The 26,139-nt window shown below is 41.0% G+C and overlaps 1 protein-coding gene across 1 annotated transcript in view; it reads right to left on the minus strand.

Annotated features, from left to right (window-relative positions):
- ttc39b (tetratricopeptide repeat domain 39B) overlaps positions 1-21,625 on the minus strand; it is a 28,977-nt gene extending 7,352 nt beyond the window's left edge. The window contains exons 1-12 of the mRNA XM_030076358.1: positions 21,170-21,625; positions 8,388-8,422; positions 7,238-7,342; positions 5,545-5,676; positions 5,376-5,446; positions 3,850-3,917; positions 3,636-3,700; positions 2,431-2,536; positions 2,207-2,272; positions 1,493-1,601; positions 627-694; positions 346-405 (exon numbers count right to left, since the gene is read on the minus strand). Of these exons, the coding sequence (XP_029932218.1) occupies positions 346-405; positions 627-694; positions 1,493-1,601; positions 2,207-2,272; positions 2,431-2,536; positions 3,636-3,700; positions 3,850-3,917; positions 5,376-5,446; positions 5,545-5,676; positions 7,238-7,342; positions 8,388-8,422; positions 21,170-21,208 (924 nt within the window). The 5' untranslated portion in view covers positions 21,209-21,625. The remainder of the gene's footprint in view (positions 1-345; positions 406-626; positions 695-1,492; positions 1,602-2,206; positions 2,273-2,430; positions 2,537-3,635; positions 3,701-3,849; positions 3,918-5,375; positions 5,447-5,544; positions 5,677-7,237; positions 7,343-8,387; positions 8,423-21,169) is intronic.
- Positions 21,626-26,139: the final 4,514 nt, after the last annotated feature.

Here is a 26,139-nt window from a genome sequence, read left to right on the forward strand (position 1 = left end):
AAAGCAGAAAAAGTAGAAAAATGGGGAGAAACATGAAACGAGAAAATGACCTAAAAATGGTAAAAAAAAAAAAAAAAGAAAAAAAGAAAGAAAGAAAAAGAATAAAAATCATTTTCCTGTAGCATAATTAAAAACAGTGTTTTTAAGCAGACATGGAGAGACAAAGAGATGAAGAACAGAAGATTTCAGGGTTTATTTTTGTCCTGAACGTTCTTAGGATTTCATGGCTCAGTGCAGGGGAGCTGTGTTGGCAGCTGTGTGTGTGTGTGTGTGTGTGTGTGTGTGTGTGTGTGTGTGTGTGTGTGTGTGTACGTGTGTGTGTGTGTGTGAGAGAGAGTGACAGACCTTCTCGAAGTTTCCTCGCAGCGTGGCGATGCGAGCAGAGTAGAAGAGAATGATGGAGCCCTGAAAGAAAGAGGCAGTCAAAACGTTTTATACATCTGTATTCTCTCTCTCTCTCTCTCCCTCTCTCTCTCTCTCTCTCTCTCTCTCTCTCCCTCTCCCTCTCTCTCTCTCTCTCTCAGAGCTGTTTGAGCTGTCTTGTGAAGCCCGTGCGTGGTGTTGTGTTGAGGTGCTGTGTGCGTGTGTGTGTGTGTGTGTGTGTGTGTGTGTGTGCTCACACTCACGTTGGGGTATTTGAGCTGGTACGGCTCCAGCAGAGCCTCGGCCTCCACCAGGTTCCCCTCTCCGGTTCCTGTCAGACAGAACAAAGTGAAGCATTCTGGGAGGCGTCAGGAGCACCTCAGCCTCAGATTTCAGTTCTGTTTCTGTTTCTGTTTCTGTTTCTGTCTGAAACGTGTGACGGTCAGTTTGACCATTTGATTTTGACAAAACAAAGCAGCTCATTGTAAGAGCCGCTCAGAGGGACACACGAGACTTTGCTGTTTCCAACAGGGGGCGCTGCACGGGGACATGACAGCTGAGCCACCTGGAGACTAGAGAAGGAAAGAGTCACATCCCTCAGTGACTGTCTGTCTGTCTGTCTGTCTGTTTGAGTCAATCTGCCTGTCTGTCTGTCTGTCTGTCTGTGTGTCTGTCAGTCTGAGTTTGTCTGTCTGTCTGTGTGTCTGTTGGTCTGTGTCTGTCTGTCTGTCTGTCTGTCTGTTTGAGTCTGTCTGTCTGCCTGTCTGTCTGTCTGTCTGTGTGTCTGTCAGTCTGAGTTTGTCTGTCTGTCTCTGTCTGTCTGTCTGTTTGAGTCTGTCTGTCTGTCTGTCTGATTCTGTCTGTCTGTCTGTCTGTTTCCATCAGCCGGTGCCTTTTCACATGTAAAATGGCTCAAACATAATAATAACAGATGTTGGTTTTTCACTGTTTTCGGTTCCATATAATGTGGTTAAACTGCAGAGTGTTTCTTCACCCTGATGCCTCGTGGGGTTTGTGTCCGTCGAGTCGCTTTCCTCTCGTGTTTAAAACTGACATCCAGGTTTGATCTGGCCTTAATGATGACTCATCAGGCAAAGGTGTGTGTGTGTGTGTGTGTGTGTGTGCTTACCCAGTATGAGCGACACGTAGGTGTGGTAGAAGAGCAGCGTCAGAGCGCTGAGGATCGACCTCAGACTCTGACTCGCTGCTCCCTCCCTCAGCTGGGACAGACCAAAGTCCTGCAGAGAGAGGGAGAGGGGGAGAGAGAGAGAGAGGAAGTAAGAGAGAGAGGGAGGGAGAGAGAGAAACATTGGAAAGAATCAATTAGTGATCAAAAAGTCATCTGGTAAAAAGCTGCTCTTCAGTTCTGTGGCACAAAAGACACTTAAAAGAACATTTAACTGCTGTTTTGTAATTGGTTTCCTGTGTGTGTGTGTGTGTGCGTGTGTGTGTGTGTGTGTGTGTGTTTCTCTGTCTTTGCATCCATTTTTATATGTATGTATTATGTATGCAGTAACATGTTGTTGTTGTTATTACATTACAGCTTTTACGAACCACTATTCCCTTCACACTATAGCAGAATAACAACAGACAGGCGAGTTTATGAAAACGGGTTTAAAGAAGTGATTTGAAAGAAGCTTCTGATCCTTCACAGCATCGATCTCATCACACAAAGCGTCCAGGGAGACTCAAGCTCCACGGTTTTAGACGTCCTCGTTCTAAAATTATGATGCGTGTGATTCAGCAGGTGAGCCACATCGTCACCTGCACATCGACTCAGCTTAGAGCTCAGAGAGACAGACAGACAGGCAGACAGAGAGACAGACGGGGAGGCTGTACTGACCCTGTTTCCTGAGAATCCAATGAACTCCAACAACCTCAAAATCCTCTGAGGGAGGAGAGACAACATCTGACCGAGAGACAGAGAGAAATCAACATTCATGTAAACCTGCTTTGACTTCATTTTTGCCAAAACACAGATGATGCAGGAAAAAAAAAACACAACTTAACATCTGACAGAGTGAGTTATGACGGCGTGTGAGGCGTTCAGGTGCAGCTTTGACTCACCAGGTTGAAGGATCCGATGCCCAGCTTGACTCCGCCCTCAAACTGCCTGAACGAATCAGAGTGGCCGGACAGATCCTGAGCGACGTTCATCACGTTCTGGCAGTCCCTATTGGACGACACACAGCGTGATCAGAGCCCCGCCCCTCCAGCGGGAGACAACAGTCATTGGCTGAAAACGTGAAACCCCACGGGGCGACGGCAGGCTCTGCAGTTTGATCGGCTGAAGGCCTGATGAGCTGATCAGCTGATCAATACGATTAGTTTAACCCTTTGAAACCCAGAGGGACAAATTTCACCACCTGAGGCCTCAGCAAAGAGGACTGATGTCCTCCAAAAACACGGGAACAGAAGATATTTTCTTGTCAAAAGTTACAAGAACATGATCAAAAAACGAAAATAACTAAAATAAACGTAAAAAATAAAAACGAATAAGGGAATGACCTGAAATTACAGCCATAAGAGAAAATAAAAAAAGACTAGAGAATTAGCCAAACAAACAAAAAATGGGTAACATAATTTTTTATATTTTGCAGTTTGCTCAGATCAGGAGTCAAAGGGTTAAATTGGAGCACAAATGAATGCAGGTGAATGGGCTCATTGACTTCCACTCATCCTGAAGCAACAAAACAACAGGAAGACACATTTTACTGTAGATGATTTCCAGCTGTGACGTCTTTCTGCTCATTTTTTGCTCATTTCTCTTACAGCTCTTTGCTAACGGCCTTTTTTCTCCTGTGTTTTATTCATTTATTTATTTATAAAACAAAAAAAAAAAAAAAAAAAAAAACAATACACTGTAAACACAACATTTCCAAATCTTGAATGAAAAGGAGCAGAAAGAAGAAGAATCTTATTTGATCTGCCCCTTTATCCCAAAAAATCAATTTGCAAAGCACTGAAATTAAAACAACAAAATAAACAAAATTAAAATAAAATAAAATAGCTGCCAGCCACAACACAGTCACATTCTTTTTCAATTCAATTTATACCATTCAAACGTTCAAATGTCTTATGTCTTAATATTACATATAGGCTACTATACCTTTCATGACAATGATTATGACGATCAAACACAACTAACATATTTCATTATGTTTCCTTAACATACTGGCTTTAATTGTTCTTTTAAATGTAACTTTTTGAAAGAATGCAGGTGAAGTGGGTCAAAAGGTTTTCAGTTTTTCCATTTGAAGCTGAGAACTCACTTGTAGATCTGGTAGCTGGTCCGAATCTTGATGCCTCCTTTGATGAAACTGATCATGTTCTCATCCTGATGGAAGGAAACACAGAAAGGGAGTGAGGGGGACGGAGCCACAGAGGTAAAATCATGCAGTTATGTTTTTTTTAAAATACAATTTGACAGTGAGTTTGTGCAAAACGTGGTCCTCCACCTCTGATGTGCTGTGTTTTTTTTCTGACCTGAACGAAAGTGAGCGTGGCTTTCTGCAGCAGACACTCGGCGTAGCAGATCTCTGCGTGCATCTCCTCTGGAAAACAACACAGCACAGTCACTTCCTGTTGTCACTTCCTGTTGCCACTTCCTGTTGTCACTTCCTGTGTTCAGCGGTGTCAGGTTTTAGCACACGCTCTCATTTATTTTTGTGATGCATCTGCTGAGTGAAACCGTTACATAGAGCTGTGTGTCATCTGCATAGTGATGGTAAGAGACGTTACAATAATCTATAATCTGAGAGATAATCTGAGGAGCATGTTGATGTTGAATGGAAGAGGCCCGAGTATGGACCCCTGAGGAACTCCACATGACTTTTGGTTCACTCAGATTCATAAATACTAAGGCTGTGTGAAGGCACGACTATTTGTATTCATATTTGTATTTGTTTTGGGGCAAAATAATCCAGATTCAGATTCGGGGAAAAGAAGTAATTTATTATTCTTTGTAATTGATGGATTTTAACCACAAATAAATGCTTCCCGGTTAACGCTACTTCACAATAAAGGCCTGGATGTCAAAAACAAAGTAGTGTTATCCTTCGCAAGTCAACTCAGATTGTGAAGAAGCTGCATGTATTTAACGGCGAACTGAAAAATGTTCAGAAGGGTAATTGACACAGCAGAGAGCCATTTTTTATTACTTGCCGAATATGGATTCAGAATCAGGTGCATCCCTGATGACTAGCACCTGACCGGCGGTGTTTTACGCTCCGCTGAGGTCCAGTAAAATTAAGACTGAATTGTTTGTGATGGTCGCTGCTCAGACAAAAGTCACTCAGAACGTAAACAGAGCAGAATGAAAAGCACTGAATAAGTTCTGCATTAAAAAAAGAATTAAGTTGTTAAGTCGTAATGTAGTAGTAGTAGTAGTACAGGGTATCTTGAAGTGTTAAAAGGTGATAAATCAATTTTGGGAAAATTAAGACCCTTAAAAAGTATTAAAAAGTCTTATCACGACTTTATTAAGTCTTAAATTTTGAAAGTATTTTTTTTCTGAATTAGTTGTCCAAGAGTTTGAGTCCCAAAAACATCGTAAAAGTGTATGAATTTATTCATTTTTATTAAAAAACAATGATGAACAGGTACATAAAAAACTAGGCTATTGTGGGTGCGTTTGTAAATTGTCTCTGAGAGCGCCAGAGCGAGCGGGCGGGTGGAAATTCAGAAGCACAAAGTATGCTCTGGCGCTCCCAGTGCATATTACGAACGCACCGAAATGTTACATGAAGCCCCACGAAAACGGAAGAGAAGGCTGGTCTTTAGTCTTTATCACAAACTAAAACTGTTAAGTCACTTATGTAAAAAATGGTTACAGCTTGAAGTGGCGGTGAGGTATTAAAAAATATTGAGAAGGTCTTGAAAAAGTCTTAAAAAGGTATTAAAATTAACTTCAAGATTCTTGCATATACCCTGTAGTAGTAGTATAGTAGTAGTAGTGTGTGTGTGTGTGTGTGTGTGTGTGTGTGTGTGTGTGTGTGTGTGTGAGTGCATACCCTCCTGCAGATTGGCCTGTTTGCTGACCAGACTGGACAGAGAGCCGACCACCGAGTTTCTCTTCCTGAACCTGCAGAAAACAGAAGTCCAGTTACAGACGTCTGTACACATCCTCTATGTATTCACACACACACACACACACACACACACACACACACACACACACACCTCTGGCAGGTGTTCAAGGCGTCCTTGATGGTTGCCATGGCAGCCTGGATGTCTCTGTGCTCGAACGTCATGGTCGCCTGCATCACCAGGATGCTGCTGTATCCCAGCGCGTGATACATGCTGTCCTTCCACCTGCACACACACACACACACACACACACACACACACAAACACACACATGTTGCTGTATGCTGTCACAGCTGTCTCATAGGAATAGTAGTAGTAACAGTAGTGGTAATGATATTAGTGATAGTAGTAATAGTAGTGGCAGTAGTACTACTAGCACTAATACTAATAGTACTATTACTAGCACTAGTACTAGTGTTAGTAATAGTAGTGATTGTAGTAGTAACAGTAGTAATAGTAGTAGTAATAGTAGCGGTAGTAGTACTAATAATAGTACTAGTAGTAGTAGTAATGGTTGTAGTAGTAGCAGTAGTAGTTACTGAAGCTGTACTAGTAGCATTAGTAATAGCAATAATAGTAGCAGTGGTAGTAGTGGTAATTGCAGCAGTAGTATTATTATTAGCGGTAACACTTTACAATTACAGTACAACAATTAACGTTAGTTAACTTTAGTTAATGCCGTAATGGTTAATTAACTGTTAGTTAATGATTATTATGGCATTTACTAATGTTAAAAATATCCACAATAACCCTTAAATAACATATAAATAATAAAATATAAATATAAATACCTTAGCATGAACAGCATTAGTACAGGATTCTTAGACACATTAGTTAACAGTTAGTTAACGTTTAATTAATGTTTATTACCTGTTACTTAATGTTTATTGACTGTTACTTCATGTTCATTACCTGTTACTTCATGTTCATTACCTGTTACTTCATGTTTATTACCTGTTACTTCATGTTTATGACCTGTTACTTCATGTTCATGACCTGTTACTTCATGTTTATGACCTGTTACTTCATGTTCATTACCTGTTACTTCATGTTTATTACCTGTTACTTCATGTTCATGACCTGTTACTTCATGTTCATGACCTGTTACTTCATGTTTATGACCTGTTTCTTCATGTTTATGACCTGTTTCTTCATGTTCATTACCTGTTACTTCATGTTCATGACCTGTTACTTCATGTTCATGACCTGTTACTTCATGTTTATGACCTGTTACTTCATGTTTATGACCTGTTACTTCATGTTTATTACCTGTTACTTCATGTTCATGACCTGTTACTTCATGTTCATGACCTGTTACTTCATGTTTATGACCTGTTTCTTCATGTTTATGACCTGTTTCTTCATGTTCATGACCTGTTACTTCATGTTTATTACCTGTTACTTCATGTTTATTACCTGTTACTTCATGTTTATTACGGCATTACCTAAAGTTAATTGTTGTACTCTTATTGTAAAGTGTTACCATTGGCAATAGTAATAATAGCAGCAGTGGTAGTAATTGTAGTACTAGGAATACAGTAGTAGTTGTAGTAGCAGTGGAAGAAGTAGTAGTATTTGACGTGGTAATGCAGTAGTATTTGTAGTAGCAATAATACTACTGGTTGGCTGTAGTCATTGTAGGAGCAGCAAGAACAGTAGAATTGCAGTAGTGATCATATTAATAGTAGCGGTAGTACAATACAGTTTGTATAACACCTACAGAGTGATACTTAACCACACACACACACACACACACACACACACACACACACACGGTCAGTGTTACCATGGTTTCAGCAGGTCCAGGGCTTCAGAGAACTTGTTGTTGAGGACCAGATTGAGAGCACACTGAGTCTCCTGGATGGCCGTCTGCAGGTCCATCTGACATGCCCTGCACACACACACACACACACACATACACACACACACGGGGAGAGAGAGAGAGAGAGAGATTGGATTACTTTCATTGTTTCATTGTTTGACATATTAACAGCACTCCTGCACACACTGGCTGTACACACACACACACACACACACAATAAAAATGATTGCTTATCAAAGGGGCCGAGTGCAGCGAGCTGATCTTTATCATAAAAATGAGAACATATTTTTCCAGGCGTGGTGACGGCAGAGGCCTGCAGGGGGCGACACTAAGACACTCCGCTCTGTAAATGTTTTATAATGTGTTTCAGTCCAGTTACTGATCAATATTGGCAATCAAATGGACTGATCAGTTTATAGCCTTTAGCCCCATTGACTGCAATATAATCTAATGTGTGCTGCCCCCAGTGGACAAAACACTGAAGTGCAGCCTGTCTCTGTCACAGCAGGCACTCTCTCTGCGGGCTTTGATGACTGTGTGTGTGTGTGTGTGTGTGTGTGTGTGTGTGTGTGTGTGTGTGTGTGTGTGGATCACTGTGTTGTGTTGTGGTGTGTTTTTATTTGTATTTATCTTTTTTTAATTTCCTGTATCCATGTTCCATGTGTAACACACACCGCCCCGCAGGGACGTGAAAGATTTATTCTGCTGTACTCAGGATCCTGACATGATGCACAAGGGTTTCGTATTACATGCAGAGAGCGCACACACACACACACACACACACACACACTGAGCTAAATGCAGCCTTGCACCAAGTCTCAGAGGAAGTGGCTAAAAATAGAACGAGAGAGAGAGAGAGAGAGTGTGGAGGCTGAGTGGCTCGCAGATTGTAGCTGCAAGATTGTCTTCAAGTGGCTTCACACACACACACACACACACACACTCTGTTGCTGATCACACACCCTCCCACACATCTCTGCTCAGTTTGTGTAACACTCAGAGGAGGAGAGAAGACGCAGAGCAGAGGAGATGATCTGAGTCTGTGTGTGTGTGTGTGTGTGTGTGTGTGTGTGTGTGTGTGTGTGTGTGTGTGTGTGTGTGTGTGTGTACTTACACGGGTATCCGGTCGTAGGCATCTTCAAAGCAGTCCTGCACAACAGAAACACAGAGATGAGAGAATTTTATGAAGTTCTTTCATCATAAAATTATGAACATAAATAGAAACATAAATAGAAGCTAAATGGAAATGAAAGCTGTTGTCCTCTAAAGCAGGTTTTCACAATAAAACTGAAAAAACTAAAAGTGTCTCATTAACACCTCTGTGTCTCTTATTTTGAAGTTCATACAGCTGACCTGCTCTTCAATACAAATAAAACAAAATCAACACATTGATATAAAAGAAATATTAAAATCCACAGTGACAGAGGAGCGTTTTGTCTTTAATGTGTTAAATGTATCATCGCAAATATGGTTATTATTATTATAATAGTTGCTGCTATTTTAGTTATTATTAATATTATTGTACATTTTCTGTTGTTTTTTTCTAATTTTCTGGTTATTTTCTTATCACTTTTATTTTTTATTCTTTTTTTGGGGGGGGGTAACACTGTTCATTGTTTTCAGTAATTTTCTTGTAATTTTATAATAATAATAATTTGGTATTTTTTAAAAACATTTTTCCCTGTAATTTTGTGGCTTTTTTTTTTTTTTTTTAAATTTTGAGGCAAATTTGTGGCAAATTTTTGAAAGAAATGAAATATTTTTTAATGCTTTTTTTTTTTTTTTTAAAGCTGATAATATATTTATGTATATTTACTGATGTAAACATGTATTGCCATCAGCGTGCATCGTTTTAACTGAAATACGTCCGAATGTGTTGTTATTAATTTATGCTGGTAAATCTGTTGGTTGTCATGTCGAACACGTCTGAGGTGAAACTCCAAGTGTTCACCAGGTGTGTGAGAGCCCCGCCGGCGCCACACGGCATTGTGGGTAACGTGTCCCCCCTGTTGGGTGCGTTTGCTTTGGTGGTTTGTGAAGCCAGAGATCAGCTGCAGTTTGGAGCCAAGGGATTACACTCCAAACTGTAATCCAGATTATTGTGCAGGATATTGTGCGGACTGTTTCCTTAGTGTCTGATTTGCTGTTTCACACATGCACACACACACACACACACACACACACACACACACTCACACAGTGTGACTGACAGGCGGATGCTGCTGACTAACAGGATCATTAGAGCAAAAAAATCAATTATGCAAAGCAGGGAAACATGGATTATAAATAGTTCCTAGTGCTTTGACAAGTGTGTGTGAGTGTGAGTGTGTGTGTGTGTGTGTGTGTGTTCTGCAGCTACATGATTGTGACGATGATTCAGTTTGTTGATCAGTTATTTGTGTTTGTTCGCTGTGAAACACAGGCGCTGTCCTTCAGTTCTGACAGCTGATTGGCTACAGGCAGCGCTCTTAACGAAATCAGAAACTTAAAGGGGCAGTTCACCCTGTTTTCAAAATGTGATAGAGGTCCTTTCCCCCTCCTGGCTGTTATGTAGGACAGCAGTGGTGCGATCTGAGCGCTGGAGGCTGCAGACGCTAACCGTTAGCCTCCTTCCCCCGGCTAACATTTTTTAAAAATATCCGCTTTAATCCGCTCAAAAAAACGTAAACGTCACTTTACACGTCGCTTTCTCAGTGCAACTTTTGCTCAAATTACGGTTTATAACTGTTTTTTTTCTGTGTTATCAACATCCAGGAAGATCCGGTAACCTCTGTGCTTCCTGTATCCCTCCGCCCAGAGCAGCAGCAGCCGCCGCAGACACAGAAGTAGATCGCTTTGGTTTGCATTCGTTTGTTTTCTTTGCATGTTTTAGGACAAAAACAACGAGTTTCTCTCAAGAAAGAAAAGACATCCAGCAGGCGATGTTGCGGCTAGCTTCTTCTTTTGAACACGTTAAACCTTTTAGGCCCCTGCCAGCCACCGTAGCAACCGAGGAACAACGCAGAGAGCTTTTTTTTTTTTTTAAATATTTTTCACACCATCTCAGGCTGTAAAAAAATGTTCATTAACAGTTTGAGTGGATTAAAGCGGTTCTCTTTAAAGATGTATCCAGCGCTCAGGTCACTGCTGTTCTACATCACAGCCAGGAGGGGGGGGGCAATGTCACATTTTTCAGGACTGTCCCTTTAAATCTGGTCAGCAGTTTCAGCTGTTGAATCTGCACAGAAACAGGTCACTCTGTTTGCTCAAGGTGTTTCAGCTCCTGTGTGATAACAAGGCCACAGGTAAGACATTCTCCAGACACACACACACACACACATACACACACACACACACACACACACTTTGTCAGTCTGTCTCTGGCCTCAGTGGCAGGCTAATAATAGCACAGTGGCTTCTTACATAATAGCATACAGCTGCAGCCACACACACACACACACACACACTGTGAGCTGTATGGAGTAAATCAGTGGCTGCAGGTCCAGCGAACGCCTCGCTGCTCCAACAGGTCGACTCACACACACACACACACACACACACACTGAGTCAAAGTGTGACCCTGTGAACCCGAGCAGATTCAGCTGAGTTACTGGAGGAACTATGAGAGAGGCAGCTAAGCAACCAAAAAAAAAAAAAAAAAAAACAAGGAGATGATCTGATATTAAGTCCAGAAAAAAAATGAAAAAAAAAACATGGAAAAAAAAACAAACATTTAGTTGTAATGATTATAAATATAGTTTTCTGAGCTTTTTTTTTTTGTTATTTTTTTCTGTCCTTTTTTACATTTTGTGATCATTTTGTTTGTTTTTCTTTTTTTCTTTTTAAATTTATTTGTTTTGTAGGTTTGTGTTTAGTTTTTCCTAGATTTTTAATAATTTTCTAATGTCTTGTTGAATTTTCTAGTCATTTTATTTTACTCATTATTATTGTTCTTGTTGCTATTATCATTTCCTGTTTTTTTTTTTTTTTTTCATCTGAATATTAGGAGCAATAAAGAGCTGCAGAAAACAGTCAGTGTGGCTTCCAGTACGATGACGTAAACCCAAGAAAACCCTCCCATCCTCGGTGCAGTTTGACCTTTGACCCTCTCTGATCATAAATTATTTTTCCCTCAAGGTGCTGAGAGGATTGTAAACCTCCTGAGACTCTGCAGGGTTTCTCCTTTCCTTCTGATTTGTTTTTTAAAGAGGAAAACTTGTTTCTTGAGTAGCGACGTACTTTCAGTGTCTTTTAAACAAATTTCAAATGGGCGCCTGGTTTCAAAGGTTTAAATAAAGTTAATTATGTTAATTTTTAACATTTAACCGACTTCTACTCACACTGCTAACGCCACAAAAATTAAATATGACACTTTATTTACAACCTCTCTGCTGTTATCTAGTTGTTTTTATTTCTGGCCTTGAAAATGTTGCATCTGAGTCTGCTGGCAGGGTGACACACACGCACACACACACACACATACACACATTGTCTGTGAAAGTTTTTTCACAGGTTTGCTCTCTCTCTCACATTCCCTCACACACTGAGCTCTGCTATTAGCAACATTCAGAACATACCAGAGAAACACACGAGTATTGTTAGACCCTGAAACATAAGCTCCTGGTGTGAGTGTGTGTGTGTGTGTGTGTGTGTGTGTGAGGAGAATACTGGTTAACCTGCCAGTCCAGGACACAGCACACTCTTATGACTGTGGTTTGTGGGCGGAGCTTAGCAGGCTGGAGGTGCGGCCTGGCTAAAGTCAAAGTAAAAAACCATTAAGGATCAAGTTGTAGTGGTATAAAAGTGTGTGTGTGTGTGTGTGTGTGTAAAATGTCTGAAAGTTTGTTTTACGACATGAATGTAATTATGAACGTTGTTGGTTTTAGGAGCCAAACTGTTTTATCCTTTTACCAACAAATTGAATTAAATTGAAATTAAGAAAAATGTCACAGTTTGCAGATGATGCCAGTTCATATCAATATGACTGTATTTTACCCTTATGGTGGACATTATAAATTGCAGTGTGCAGTTATACAGTAGTTGTACAGGCAAAGTTGTCTGTGATTAATTTATTTTTGTTTAATTGTGTAGTGATGACACATAGAAAGAGGAGATAAAAGCATCAGAAGGAAAATGAAATGACTGAGAAATGAATTTGAGTTTTCAAAACATGAAATTTGGTCGAGTCATGTTCTGAAACTGAGCTGCACCTTAATGATCCTGAACTGCAATAAAGTGGATGCTTCCCTGGGATTCATCTAAGAGGAGATTTGTGCTGTAAAATAAATAAAAAGTACATAAAATACAAGCCACAATGACTGACGGTCAAGTTTCACGTCCACTTTTACGATTCTGTCACGTCTGTGATTCTGTGAGCAGGACTTCAAAACAAAACTTCACCTCTTAGATCAGCAACAGACAGCAAGGAGGGTCAAAGGTCAGAGGTCACAGCCCCTTAACAATAGACGGGGCAGAATGTTGAATTCCAGAGATGACTGAACATCAGAAATTCCAGTTTCATACTCAGGAAAACATCTTCAGCTCAATGAATGTTGCGTGGCTGATTTTCCCATGAGCTCCTGCGACGTTTTTGTCCGTCTGCTTTAGCGCTGCGTGAATCTCCAGACAACAGCAACAACTTTCAAATCCAGAGCGACCTCACATTTCTTGTGTTTACACGCTTGTGAAAGCGTTTAACCCTTTGAAACCTGGGCAAATCGTCTTGATTTCTATCAAAAACATGGGAAAAAAGGCAGTTAAGTTTGCAAGAAATTAATAAAAAGTTCCAAGAAAATGAGCTGGAAATTCGCTAAAATATAAATAAAATAAATCATAAAAATGTAAGAAAATAATAAAATAAATAAAGGAAAAAAATATGTGTTACAGGTAAAAATATTTTTGGCTAATTTTTCTTTTCTTTTTTTTAATTTTCTGGTTGATTACTGTCAGATCATATCATGTTTTTTTCTTATTCTTTTTTTTTTTTTTTAACTTTTTACAAATTTCATGCTAATTTTTGCGTCGTTTCTTGTGAAGTTTCTCATTGCTCATTTTTTCCTCATGTTTTTAAGAAAAATCAAGCCGGTTTGCTCAGGTTTCAAAGAGTTAGACACATTGAAGCACAACAAAAGCATAAAGCCAACAGACCCAGCGCAGCGTCCACAGGGTTAAGCAGATGTGATCACACACACTGTAATTTGGAAGCACGTCATGAGCCGCCGACATGACAGTAATTGGTATTGATTGTCGGCCAGATAACTATTTTGGTCATGTATTGTGTAAGATCTCCGGTCAGTTCTGCAGGACTTTCATGCTGCAAGAAACTCTGAGAGTCTGGAGAAGCGGACGGCTGAGAAACTCAAGAACACGAGTCTTCCTGCCGGAGCTGAAGAGGTTCTGCTGGGTTTCTGAGGTTCTTCACATCAGCACGGCAGCAGATACTGCAGATGCCACGCCACCTTACTGTCAACGTGCTGCACTCCTCAGAATACACTTAAAGGGAGGGTACACCCAATATATGTAGTTTTTTTATCATTAAAACGGCTTGTATTGTCATCGTTGGGTGTAAAAAAAATGGGAGTGTATCTGTGTTCCCAGGGTCAATACATTTAACACACATTAACTCTAATCTTTTAATTAACTCTAACCCTGACATAGAACCATATAAGACCCCAGGAGAACACATTCCGAACTGGGGAACGTAGTGCCCTGGGAACACAGGACTCTTTGTCATGCTCCCATTATGGGCCGTAGAAATCGACAGCATCCTGAAACTGAGAATCTCACGTTCTCTCTATCAGCTGAGTTCTGCTGAGTCAGTCCAGTGGTTTTGTTGGGGATTAAAAAGTAGCTTTCACACGTAAAAGTGCAGAGATCAACTCAGAACATGAGCTCAGTTCTTACTTCATCATACAGGAGAACATCAGCTGACATGTTGTTAACTGTAGGAGAACATTAGCTACTACATAAGAAAATCCCCATTTTAATGAGGTTTATCATCCCTTTAATTTACATTTTCAGTTTTTTCATTAGCTGTGATAAGAGGAACAGGCACAGAAGGTCTCGCAGGTACGAGCTGCAGATTTCTGACTTGTGACTCTGAACTAAACACAGCAAAACAGTCCTGTGACCCAAAAAAGAAAATGAAGAATGAAGAATAGAGAATACAGACAGAGGAGGAAGAGGAGGAGTGGATTTTTTTTCTCTTTCATGTTTATATCTCAGAAGCAGAGGCACCACAGAGAGCAGGAGCAGAGCTGCTCGTCACCCAGCAGACGCATGAAAACAGACCCGTGGAAACAAATCTACACCCAGCAACTGTGTGCTCTTACAAATTACCACACACACACACACACACCACGTTACAGAGAGGTCAGTGTCAGAGGCTTCTCTTATGACAACATCTTTCTAATCAATTAGTGAGGACGAACACAGCGTGTCCTGTTACCACACACATACACACACACTCACACAGAAAATCCCCTCAAGGCCCTAAAAACCCCCTTGGAAGTTCATCAAGGACCCCTTAATTCCTGTCTGGGACCCCTTTACGGACACCTGGTAACTCCTGGAACCCCCTAGAAGGACCCCCGGCGCCCCCCTCATCCCTGAACCCTCCTCAGAGACCCTTGGGTCGACCGCTGGTTCCCTGTCAGCGACGGCTGGAAACTCCACAAAGAACCGCAGAACCCGCCGCAGGACCTGTGCGGTACAAAAACAGGGACCATGTTGTCTGCTCTCCTGCTTCTACTGTGACACCAGAGCTGTGGACGTGACCTTTGACCCTGCAGAGGAAACAGGACGTGGCTGCTGGAGGGGGACAGTGGGCTTCTTGTCTTGTATTTTTTTCTCAGTAACAAGATACTGAAAAGTCAAAAAGACATACAACAACCGTCTATGTTCAGGACTTCTAAAACCACTTTCAAACTAAGAGACCCCACATTCGGTCCACATCAGACCACAGACCCTCACATGATGAGCTTACATCCCAAGGAGCCGCGTCTAGTCATATTTAAGTAACTCAAAAATAATATAGATATAATAATAATAATATAGAATATAGAGGAAGCCAGTTAGCAAAATAGAAAAGATTCAGATTAACCTGAAAGAACGTGCAGCTTATTGCAGCCACAACGTTGACATTTTTCAGCTGCAAGAAACAACGACGTATTATTCCACTCTGCAAGCCTGACTGCAATTAAAATGGCTTTTAGATAATGTAGATAATGTTTGCATGTCAGCTAACCCATAACTCATCATACAGTGTCTACCACAAGAGCCAACTTCCAGTTTGTAAATAGCGTTCACGTCAACATCCAACTTGTAATTTCAACCAGGAATTTAGTATTTTTCTAAGACCTCCAATATACTAGTAGGTATATAATGCAAAACTAACTGTAATCCAAACTGTAATAAATCCAAATTAAACACTGCTGTTATCACGCTTTTTAACAAACAAACAGATTCTACCGGTCATAAAACCCGGCACACTTTTGTCAAATTAAAGGTTTGATGATGGTGACCAGATTTTTGGGATCTAATCCTGGGAGATTTGCAATTTGCTGAAAAATTCTAAACACAATAAACAATATCTCACCGAAATTGTACTCTTGTGAGAGGCATCTGGATGCAGCTCAGACGCCTTTCACAAGCATTTCAGCACATGAAAAATCTGACATCTGACTGATCTGATACATAACTACATACTTTAAATTATTACAAATACAGTCTTCTTGTAAAAAAAGATTTTTTTTTTTTTAATTTTAAGGTGATTTTCTGCTGTTTTGCAGCATCTTTTTTGTTGTTTCAAAATAATTTTTAAATAAAATAAATTTAAAATATTTCTAGGCAATTATAAGGTAAGCTATTTAGTTATTTGTTTAGTTACTTTTTAAAAATATATTTTTATTATTATTATTTTTAACATTTCAGTAATTGTGCTCATTTGCGAATCATCTTGTTTTGCATGTTTTTGAAAGAAATAAAATGCTGAACCAGAAGCACCTGATGTGACGCTGGTCTGAGGTCAAACTGAGGATCTGTGCTCCACTTTTGCAGCAGCCGGTTACAAACAAACAGGAAAACGCTACACTTCCTATAACACGAGGCTTTAAAGCGATACAGCCCTGTTTACAAGCACGATACAGTTCTTGAGGTCTTGAGATAAAAAACCACAAATCACAAGACGTCCCGTGTCTTGGAGAGGCAGCGATCCAGGGACATTTGCGGGGACAAAGCATCACATCCTGGGACGGTCCCATGAAAAATGGGCACATCTGGTCACCTGAAGCCAGCTCCGCCTTCTGAGCTGCTGCTTAGACATGTTCACATGATTAGCAGGCAGGATGCAGACACAGCTGGTTGCACATTTACGACACAACTGGAAAGCCTTTGTTAGTGGAGAAGTCCTCTCCTAAAGGAAGCTGTGTGACATGCAGCCTTACATGAGGAGAATGTAGGCCCTGAGAAAGCGATGTCCTATGGATCTTGTAGACGCTGTGGTGTGATTTTACTTTGAGACTTCAGGCTGCTACTGGATCAGGTCCAGGCTCTTCTCACAGATACTTTGATCTTAATATGAGTAACTGCAGTGTAATTGAGACCGTGTCTGTTACTCATTAGAGCGGTGCTGAGCGGTGAGGCCAGGCGACGATTCTCCATTGTATTCAGATTTTTTATAGGAAACACACCTTGCCTCATAGTCATCATCGTTACAAGCCTGTTAGGAGACACAGACTAAGCCAAATTCCTCGGTAATGTGATGAGGTGAACAGGAGCTGCGGTGTTGAGGCCGACAGAGGAGCCGCTGTGTGCTGGGACGAGGACAGGAGCTGCTGAGCCGTGACTCAGGACCGTCGCCGCCTGAACATGAACAGTCCTGTGACCAGGGAGTCGCTCCTCACAAGGGCCTCGACACTGAAACTGCATGAGGAGCACCATCTCCTCCCTAATCAACTAAGGGCCATTTGAACCTCCCCAGCGACCCCTGGAACCTCTTCAGGACCTCCAGAACCCCTTCGAGACCTCTTGAATGGCCTCATGACCATTGACTAAAATCAAATTGCCTCGGAAACTCCTCAAAACCTCTGAAAGACTTGTGAAATCTATGAAAGAACGTCTTCAGGGTGAAAAGGAAACATGCTTGGGACACTATTCAATTAGCTAAGAGTCCTTGGAATTCCTTAAAACCACATCACGCACCCTGAGAATCTCAAAGAAAATCCTGGAACTCCCTCAAATCAAAAACCTTTACAAGACCCTTCAATGATTCCTTGAAATACTTGAAGCCATTGAAGAAGAACCTAGAACCTGTTGAACCTCTTTCAGGATCCCTGGAAAATCATCACAGTTAAGAGGAAACACTCTCCCTTTACTAATCAACCAAAATGAAGGTACCCTTGGGGTAGGGCCGCTGAAATCCTGTGAAGAACCTCTGGAACCTCCTCAGAGCAAATAGAAAACACTCTCCCTCAACTAATCAAAGTGACATGGAACCTCCTCAAGACACCTGAACCCGCTGAAAGACTTGTGGAACCTTTTCAGGAACATCTTTAAGAGTGAATAGGAAACACACTCTCTTAACTATTCAATTTAAGTCTAAGTGCCCTTGAACACCCCCCTCAAAAACCTGTGGAACCTCTTTCAGGACCCTTGGAAGATCATGACTTTGACCAGGAAACGTTCTCTCTTTAATAATCTATCAAAATGAAGGTACCCCCGGGGTAAAGCCCAGGAAACCCCTGAGAAGAACCCCTAGAACCTTTGACTTTAGCTGATCCACTTGAGGATGATCCGAGGGACTGTGATGTGGTTTCAAAGTCTTGGAACCTCCTCAAGACACCTGAATCCCCCTGGGAGACTTGTGGAACCTGTTCAAGAACATCTGCCAGATTGAATAGGAAATGCTCTTGTTTTACTAATTAATCAAAAAGAAGGTACCCCCTGGGTAAAGCTCATGAAATGCTGTGAGGAACCCCTAGAACCTCCTCAAGGACCCTTGAAACCACATCATGGTCCCGTGGATCATCCTCAGTTACCCCTAGAACCAATTTTCTCAATGCTATGGTTGTGCTGGACAGACAAAATGCTTTTATATCTGAACAGGTTTCTCAGGGCTTTTGGCATCATAAATAATCTTGGCTAAGCTCTCGGATGTGGATGATCCCTTTTAGCCTGATCATAGCAGCCACTTGTATTATTTTACCAATGAACTAGAGTACATCTGCAAATTTATTCAAGGTGCTGTGACCTCTGACCCTTGACCTCCTTACCACTGGTTGCTAATTTAAAAACAGGAATATATACGCAGTGCATTTCAATCTGATAGCGATCTTTCTGTTCAAACCCGGCGTCCTGTGTTGTTTTCATCGCTCTGAAATTGCAGAAGCCGGCTGGTCGGTGAAATCAGATCTACTGCTGCCATAGTTTACATAAGACCACACACACACACACACACACACACGGAGGGGGGGATGGAGAGTATCACCTCACCGGCAGCTGACTGAACACTGCAGAGAGATAAATACAAGCTACTGGTTCCTGATAATCACCTGTGTTGTCTCCATTATGTGAAGCTTCGCCTCACCTTCAGTGAAGCTCACAGAGGCACACGGCACTGTTATTGTCAGTTTACACAGATAACTGCACAAACTTCACTGCAACAACGAGCAGGAACAGGAGAGCAGCAAAGACAAAAACACCGGCGTGCATCACTGAGCCACTCTGAACTCACTCCACAAATCCATAAAATACACAAGTATAGAGATATTTTAGGGAAAATTGCCACTTTTGAGCAGCACAGACACAACACAGGTCAGTTTAGGAATAAGCATAGGAGTATAGAGTTATACTGTATGAAATGAAAGCACTATACTCTCAGTGTGATAGTACCACACACATTTAGGGTCAGTATGGGAATATTATTGGAGTATTAATGGAGATAATGTCACATCACACAGGATATAGCCAGAATAAAGTCAGTATAGAAAACAAGAGACACACCATAATACAGCCACAGCCACAATTTACATTATTTAAAGAATACTACAGGAGTATATGGTGAAAACACAAACAACAATGCCACAATAGCCACAACGTAGAGGTCACTTTAGGAGCATCATGGGAATATATAGAAAAAGTGCACAAGATAAACTGAGTACTAAGCAGTGCAGGTTATTTTAGGAATATTAAATGTGTAGCCTACCTGCTAGTATACAATATGAGACAATGTGACTGCAAATTCATTACTTGGTGTCAGAGACACAATTTACATCATTTCCTAAAAGAATAGGCCAAATATAGAGTGAAATACAGTGCTGGAAATACAATATGGAACATTTCAGGAATATTATGGGGAAATATGCTGATGCAATCCGAGATAAGGTCACTGTAATGTCACCACTGAGCACCGCAGACATAATTTAGCAACGTTATATGATGTAAAGCAAAAGATAAACTGGGTGTCGAGCCTACAGAGACACAATGTGAGTCATTTTAAGAATATTATAGGAATAACAGAGGAATCTGCATTGGTTTAACATGAGACAGGGTCAACTTAATCTCACTATTGCATGCCACAGACACAATTTAACATCATAGGTGTATATACTAATAATTTACACTAATTTTAGTGTAAATTATTAGCCATTTTAGAGTAGGCCTATTATAGGAATATTATAGGTGTGTCTACAGACACAGCACAGAAAATAAAGAAATATGAGGAAACATTAAGCATAAACTGGATACTGAGTATTAGGGACACACAATATGCCATTTTAGGAATATTGTAAGAATATTATAGGAACATGCAACGATTCAACAGGAAGTAAGGTCAACATTAACTCACTACTGAGCTCCACGGGCTCAGCTGACATAATTCACTATGGAGAGCGGGCTGAGTATAGAGTGAGAATTAACGCCAGAGGCACAATATGGATCATTTCAGGAATATTATAGGAGCAGTGTCGGGATAAGGTCACTGTGAAGTCACTATACTGAGCTCCACGGACACTATTTAGGATCACTGAATTAATACAACAAACTATTATAGACACACAATGCAAGTTATTTTAGGAATATCATAGGGATATTATAAGTGTCAATGATTCAACACGCTGTAAACTCAATACTTCGCACCACAGACTACATTTGCAGCATCATTTTACAACAGGAACAAGGCGATATTTTCAGCATGGATTGAAAACTTGAGTGTTAGAGACATATTATAGGCTGTTCTGGGAATATTATAAGAATATTATGGGGTGGTGTGTGGATTCAGCAGGAGATACAGGTCAACATAAAGTCACCGCTGAGCTCCACAGACAGTTTCCATCATTTAGTACAGGCTCCATACAGAGCGACGGAGCCACAGACACAATATGGGCCGCTTCAGGAGCCGAGCGGGGGGGGGACGTGGTGATGTAACGGGGGGGTTAAGGTCACTGTAAAGTCACTATCGAGCGCCACGGACACAATTTGCAGCATCATTTTTTTTCTATGGAAATATGGCGATATCTCCAGCATAGAGCGAGTTTTGGGCGTTAGACACACTGTGGGTCATTTTTAGGAATATGACAGGAGCATGCGATAAGTCAACAGGACGTCAGGTCACCGGAAAAATCACGATTTAGCACCGCAGACTCGATTTGCATCACCGTTCACTAAATAAACACGGCGACATTTTTCAGGTTGAGGCGAATATTGGCTGTTAGAGACGCGCGGTTGGTCCTTTTGGGAATATTATAAGAATATTATAGGATTATGTATTTGATTCAACAGGAGAGGCGGTCCATAATAAACTCACTGTTGAGCGCCGCGGACACAACTAAAAGGTCATTTCACGTGGAAAATGTGTTGAGGAGTGAAATATCACAGGAATAACTACAGAGAATATCACAGAGGCTTTCCGGGGACTCGCACCTCCTCCTCGGCGGCCGCTCCGTTGCCGACGTGGGCCATGGTGTCCTCCCGCAGGTCCGCAGGTCGGCCGGTCACACTCTGAGCGCTATAGGATTATTAGCGGTGTTAGTGTAGAGATTAATAATCCCATATCTGCTTCAATCTCCTCATTACACAGCCATCCTGCGCTGCCGGGTGAACGCCAAGGTCTCTCTCTCTCTCTCTCTCTTGCAGCTGTAAATGTCTCTTATTTCCTCTTCTTCTCTTCTTTCAGTTTTTTTCCGGGTTTTATTTCCTCTTCCTACCCCTGTTTACAGCCGGGATTATTCTTAATTATTGTTGTTGTTTATTTATTCTGGCCGCTCAGTCCGCCTCGGTGGTTTGTCACCGTGTAGCTCTGCCGGTTTCCCTTCCGCGAAAACGCTCTGCGCTTTACTACACACACACACACACACACACACACACAGGCACACGCGCACACACACACACGTCCGCTTCTCCTTCCTTTTCTCCGCCCTCCGAAAATGCTGAGAGAGAGAGAGAGAGAGAGAGAGAGAGAGGTAAAGAGACATAGAGAGAGAGCAGCTAAAATGATGAAGTGAAACACCACCTATCCTCAGTGTAATATGGCAATAAAATGCAATAAAAGAGCACAAAAATGTTTGAACCTGTTAATGGATGATCGAGCCACCAGAGAGGGGGAAACATTACAGAGCCGGGCGAGGTGGGGCTGATATTCTGAGGAATTTTTTGGTGAGAATTATTAGATTAAAGACATAAATTTACAAGAAAAAAAAAAAAAAAAACTCACAAAATTAATGATAAAAAAAAACAGGAAGCCAGGAAGCGGATTCAGCAACGTGAAGTCATGTGCCTCCATAACGAAAAAAAAAAAAAAACAAAAAACTTTAAACTGACATAAAAATCTATCTCTGCTCTATTTTTTCTTTATCTCTATCTTTTTTCTGTATTTTTTCAATTTTTCCACCTCAAAATTATGACGTCATCATTTCAGAATATTTAAGTTTCTTTCTCATAAATTTGTGAGTTTTTTCTTGTAAATTTCCCTCTTTAATCTCAGAGAATCACCTTGTTTTCTCAGAGTTTCTCCCCCCACTCCTTTGTTTCACTACAAAGACCCAAACATGCTGTCGTACGTCTGAGCCACTAGCAGTGTGTGTGTGTGTGTGTGTGTGTGTGTGTGTGTGTGTGTGTGTGTGTGTGTGTGGAGGGGTAACATCACACATTTCAAATTGGGTGGTCTGTCCCTTTAAATGATTGTTATGTGCTAATGACTGCAGGTGTTTCAGTGTTTCTCTGTTTCTGTGTGTGTGTGTGTGTGTGTGGTTTCTACTCTTCCTCTACTCTGCTGTCTGTCTCTCTGCCTGTCTCTCTCTCCATCTCTCTCTCTCTCTGCCTGTCTCTCTCCCTGTCTCTCTCTCCATCTCTCTCTCTCCCTGTCTGTCTCTCTCCATCTCTCTCTCTGCCTCTCTCTCTCTCTCTCTCCCTGTCTCTCTCTCCATCTCTCTCTCTCCCTGTCTGTCTCTCTCCATCTCTCTCTCTGCCTCTCTCTCTCTCTCTCTCCCTGTCTGTCTCTCTCCATCTCCCTCTGTCTCGTCTCTATCTCTCTCTCCATCTCTCTCTCTGTCTGTCTCTCTCTCTCTGCCCGTCTCTCTCCATCTCTCACTGTCTGTCTCTCTCTCTCTCCATCTCTATGCCTGTCTCTCTCTCTCTCTCTCTCCGTCTCTCTCTCTGCCTGTCTCTCTCTCTCTCCCTGTCTGTCTCTCTCCATCTCCCTCTGTCTCTCTCTCTCTCCATCTCTCTCTCTGTCTGTCTCTCTCTCTGCCCGTCTCTCTCCATCTCTCCCTGTCTGTCTCTCTCTCTCTCCATCTCTCTGCCTGTCTCTCTCTCTCTCTCCGTCTCTCTTTCTGCCTGTCTCTCTCTCTCCATCTCTCTCTCTCTCCCTGTCTGTCTCTCTCTCTCTCCCCATCTCTCTCTCTGCCTGTCTCTCTCTCTCTCTCTCTGCCTGTCTCTCTCTCTGTTTGTCCTGCTGCGGCTCACATCTGATCTTCTGTTCTACTTTATTCCTCTGTGCTGCTCTACTCCACTTTTGTCCCGTCTGGCTGTTCCTCTCGGTTGCAGATTAACCCAGATTACACACACCAACATCACACACACACATACACACACACACTGATATCATCCCGCTGCCCGTATGTGTGTGTGATTGTGTGAAAGAGAGAAAATAATGTGTGTGTGTGTGTGTGAGCTGCTGGCGTCCGGCCTGTAGTAATCCAGCAGTGTGACACAACATGTGATTTGTTCTGTTTATAACCTGCAGTTCAATACCAACACACACCCAGTGGATTTACAGCCTGCAGTGTGTGTGTGTGTGTGTGTGTGTGTGTGTGTGAGAGAGAGAGAGAGATCTTTATTGGCGTGTAAAACAGCCTTCTTATGAATTCTCCATGTATTTCCTTCTGTCTCTTTTCTTCTCTTTGTTAAACCTGCTGCCCTCTTGTGGCTCCAGGAACTTTCCGGAGGAGCGAACGGGGCCCCGGCCGATTCCAGAGGCCAAACGAGGCCGAAGTCGACGTTCTTCAGATCGAAATATGTCCAGAGGAAAAATATTGATTCATACATCGCTCCATAAAAGTGTCTCTTTTATGACGGCATCTGAGGGCCAGGGTGGGAAAAAAATACTGAGCCCAGGGGAGTGGGCAGAGCAAAAAAATATATATATATATGATGAGGAAAAACTCACAAATTTATGAGAAAAAATTTAAGCTGTTTTTCAATGTTTTTCTTGTAAATTTGTGACTTTATAATAACAGAATCAGAATGTTGGAATAAATTTGACATTTTTTCCTCATAATATAAGACTTTAATCTCAGAGTTTTTTTCCTGCAAATTTGTGACTATAATCTCAGAATGTTCTCGTTTTTTCTCATAAATTTAAAACCATAAACTCAGAATTTATTTTCTTGCAAATTTGTGATTTTATAATCTCAGAATTTTCTCGTTTTTCTCATATTTTTTTCTCATAAGTTTAAGACCATAAACTCAGAATTTATTTTCTTGCAAATTTGTGATTTTATAATCTCAGAATTTTCCAGTTTTTTTCTCATAAATTTAAGACCATAATCTGATTTTTTTTTTTTTTTTTTTTTTTGCAAATTTGATTTTATAATCTCAAAATTTTCTATTTTTTTCTTCTTATGAATTTGTGCTTTTTTCCTCATGAATTTAAGAACGTAACGTCAGAATTTTTTAAATTCACCACTTTAATCTCGGAGATCGGTTGGTTCTTCTTGCAGTGGAAAAGGGTTCTGAAGAGTCCCGGGTTACAGGGCTGAGCGATAAACTGTTATCGTAATCTGGATATGAAACGTGAGATATTAATGTCTGAAAAAACAGCAATATGGACAATATCAAATTTAAGGTTGTCTGTTGTGATTGATAAAATACTTTGTGAAGTCACTGCATTTTCTACATCCAGTTGGTGTTATTATGCTGTTTTTTTGAATAACAATGCACTTTAAATTTCAAATAAGTGTATATCGTATCACTATTGAGGCATTTGGGATAAATATCGAGGTGTGTCGGTCAGGAACGGCTCCAGTCGCCACGCAGCGAGTGTGTGTCTGCAGGAACAAACCATACAAACTGTAAGGAAACACTTCATTTGGCTAAGAACTCGTGTGGGAGGAGCCGTGCTTTATTCTTCAAAACAACAAGACAAGAGCCTGCAGCCAACATGGAACACAACTGAAATACCTGCACACGTACAAAACTGTAGGAATAAAAACATGCTACACACACACACACACACACACACACACACACTTGCACTATATGGTGGCGTATCAGGGCCATTATATGGGAAAGAAAATCAATATGGAGCTGTGGGGTAATAATCTGAGAAAAAAAAAAAAAAACTAATAATTTACAAGATTAACGTCAGTAATTCACAAGAAAAAAAAACTCAAATTCATGAGAAAAAAACTCTGAGATTATAAAGACAAAAAATTGCAAGAAAAGAAGATAAGAAATACTATTTTTCAAGTTTTTTTCTGACAAATTTGTGACTTAATAATTGCAGCATTTTCTATAGCATGCAGCATTTTTGTCATAAATTTGGGTTTTTTAATGACTTAAATCCACAAATTTTTGAGTTTTTTTCTTGCAAATTTGTCAAGTTTTTCAAGTTTTCTTTTCCTCAAAAATTTTCCACTTTGATCTCAGAGAATTAATGGCTTTAATCTTGTAAATTCCCTCCCCAGGCTCCATATTTTTCCCCCACAGCGGCCCTGATGCGCCGCCGTACACACACACACACACGTACAATCTGTATTTAAAAAAGCTACAATAGAACATGATGATGTAGACCTGCAATGTAAAACCACAACAGGTTCAACGTTTTGATAAAAGACAGCGAGCAGCGACGTCACCACATCTGACTTCAGTTCTTCAGTTCAAACAAAACAAAATAATAACAATAATAGTAATGATGATAAAATAAAGTGGAGCGACGTGGCGGTGAGGAGGTAACATCTGCGCTGCGTTTAATGCTTCGTGTGTGTAACCACCTGCATGACATCACACTGCCAGGGAATCACAGCTGTTGTTGTTGTTGAGGACTACATTTCCCATCAGTCCCTTCACCTCCTCCTGTCAGCGGTGTCTTGATGGTGGAGTGAGGCGTCAGCGTCGACACACAGGAGCGTGAAACAGACCGACGCCCCCCAGAGAGTGACTTCCAGACTTTTAAATTAAAGGTCGGCTTGGTGGTAGAGGCAGATGTGCAGGGGTGGGGCGGGGTGGGGCGGAATATTCCCAGAAAAAAACTCTGAATTTTTTAGATTAAAGTTGGAAATTTGGAAGAAAAACACTTGATTTCTAAGATTAGTTAAAAAAAAAAAAAAAAAAGCAGAAAAAAATGAAAAATTCTGAGATTATAAAGTCACAAATTTCCAAGAAAAAAAATCAGG

Source organism: Myripristis murdjan, chromosome 18 (genome assembly GCF_902150065.1).
Source record: "Myripristis murdjan chromosome 18, fMyrMur1.1, whole genome shotgun sequence".
Taxonomy (NCBI): Eukaryota; Metazoa; Chordata; class Actinopteri; order Holocentriformes; family Holocentridae; genus Myripristis; species Myripristis murdjan.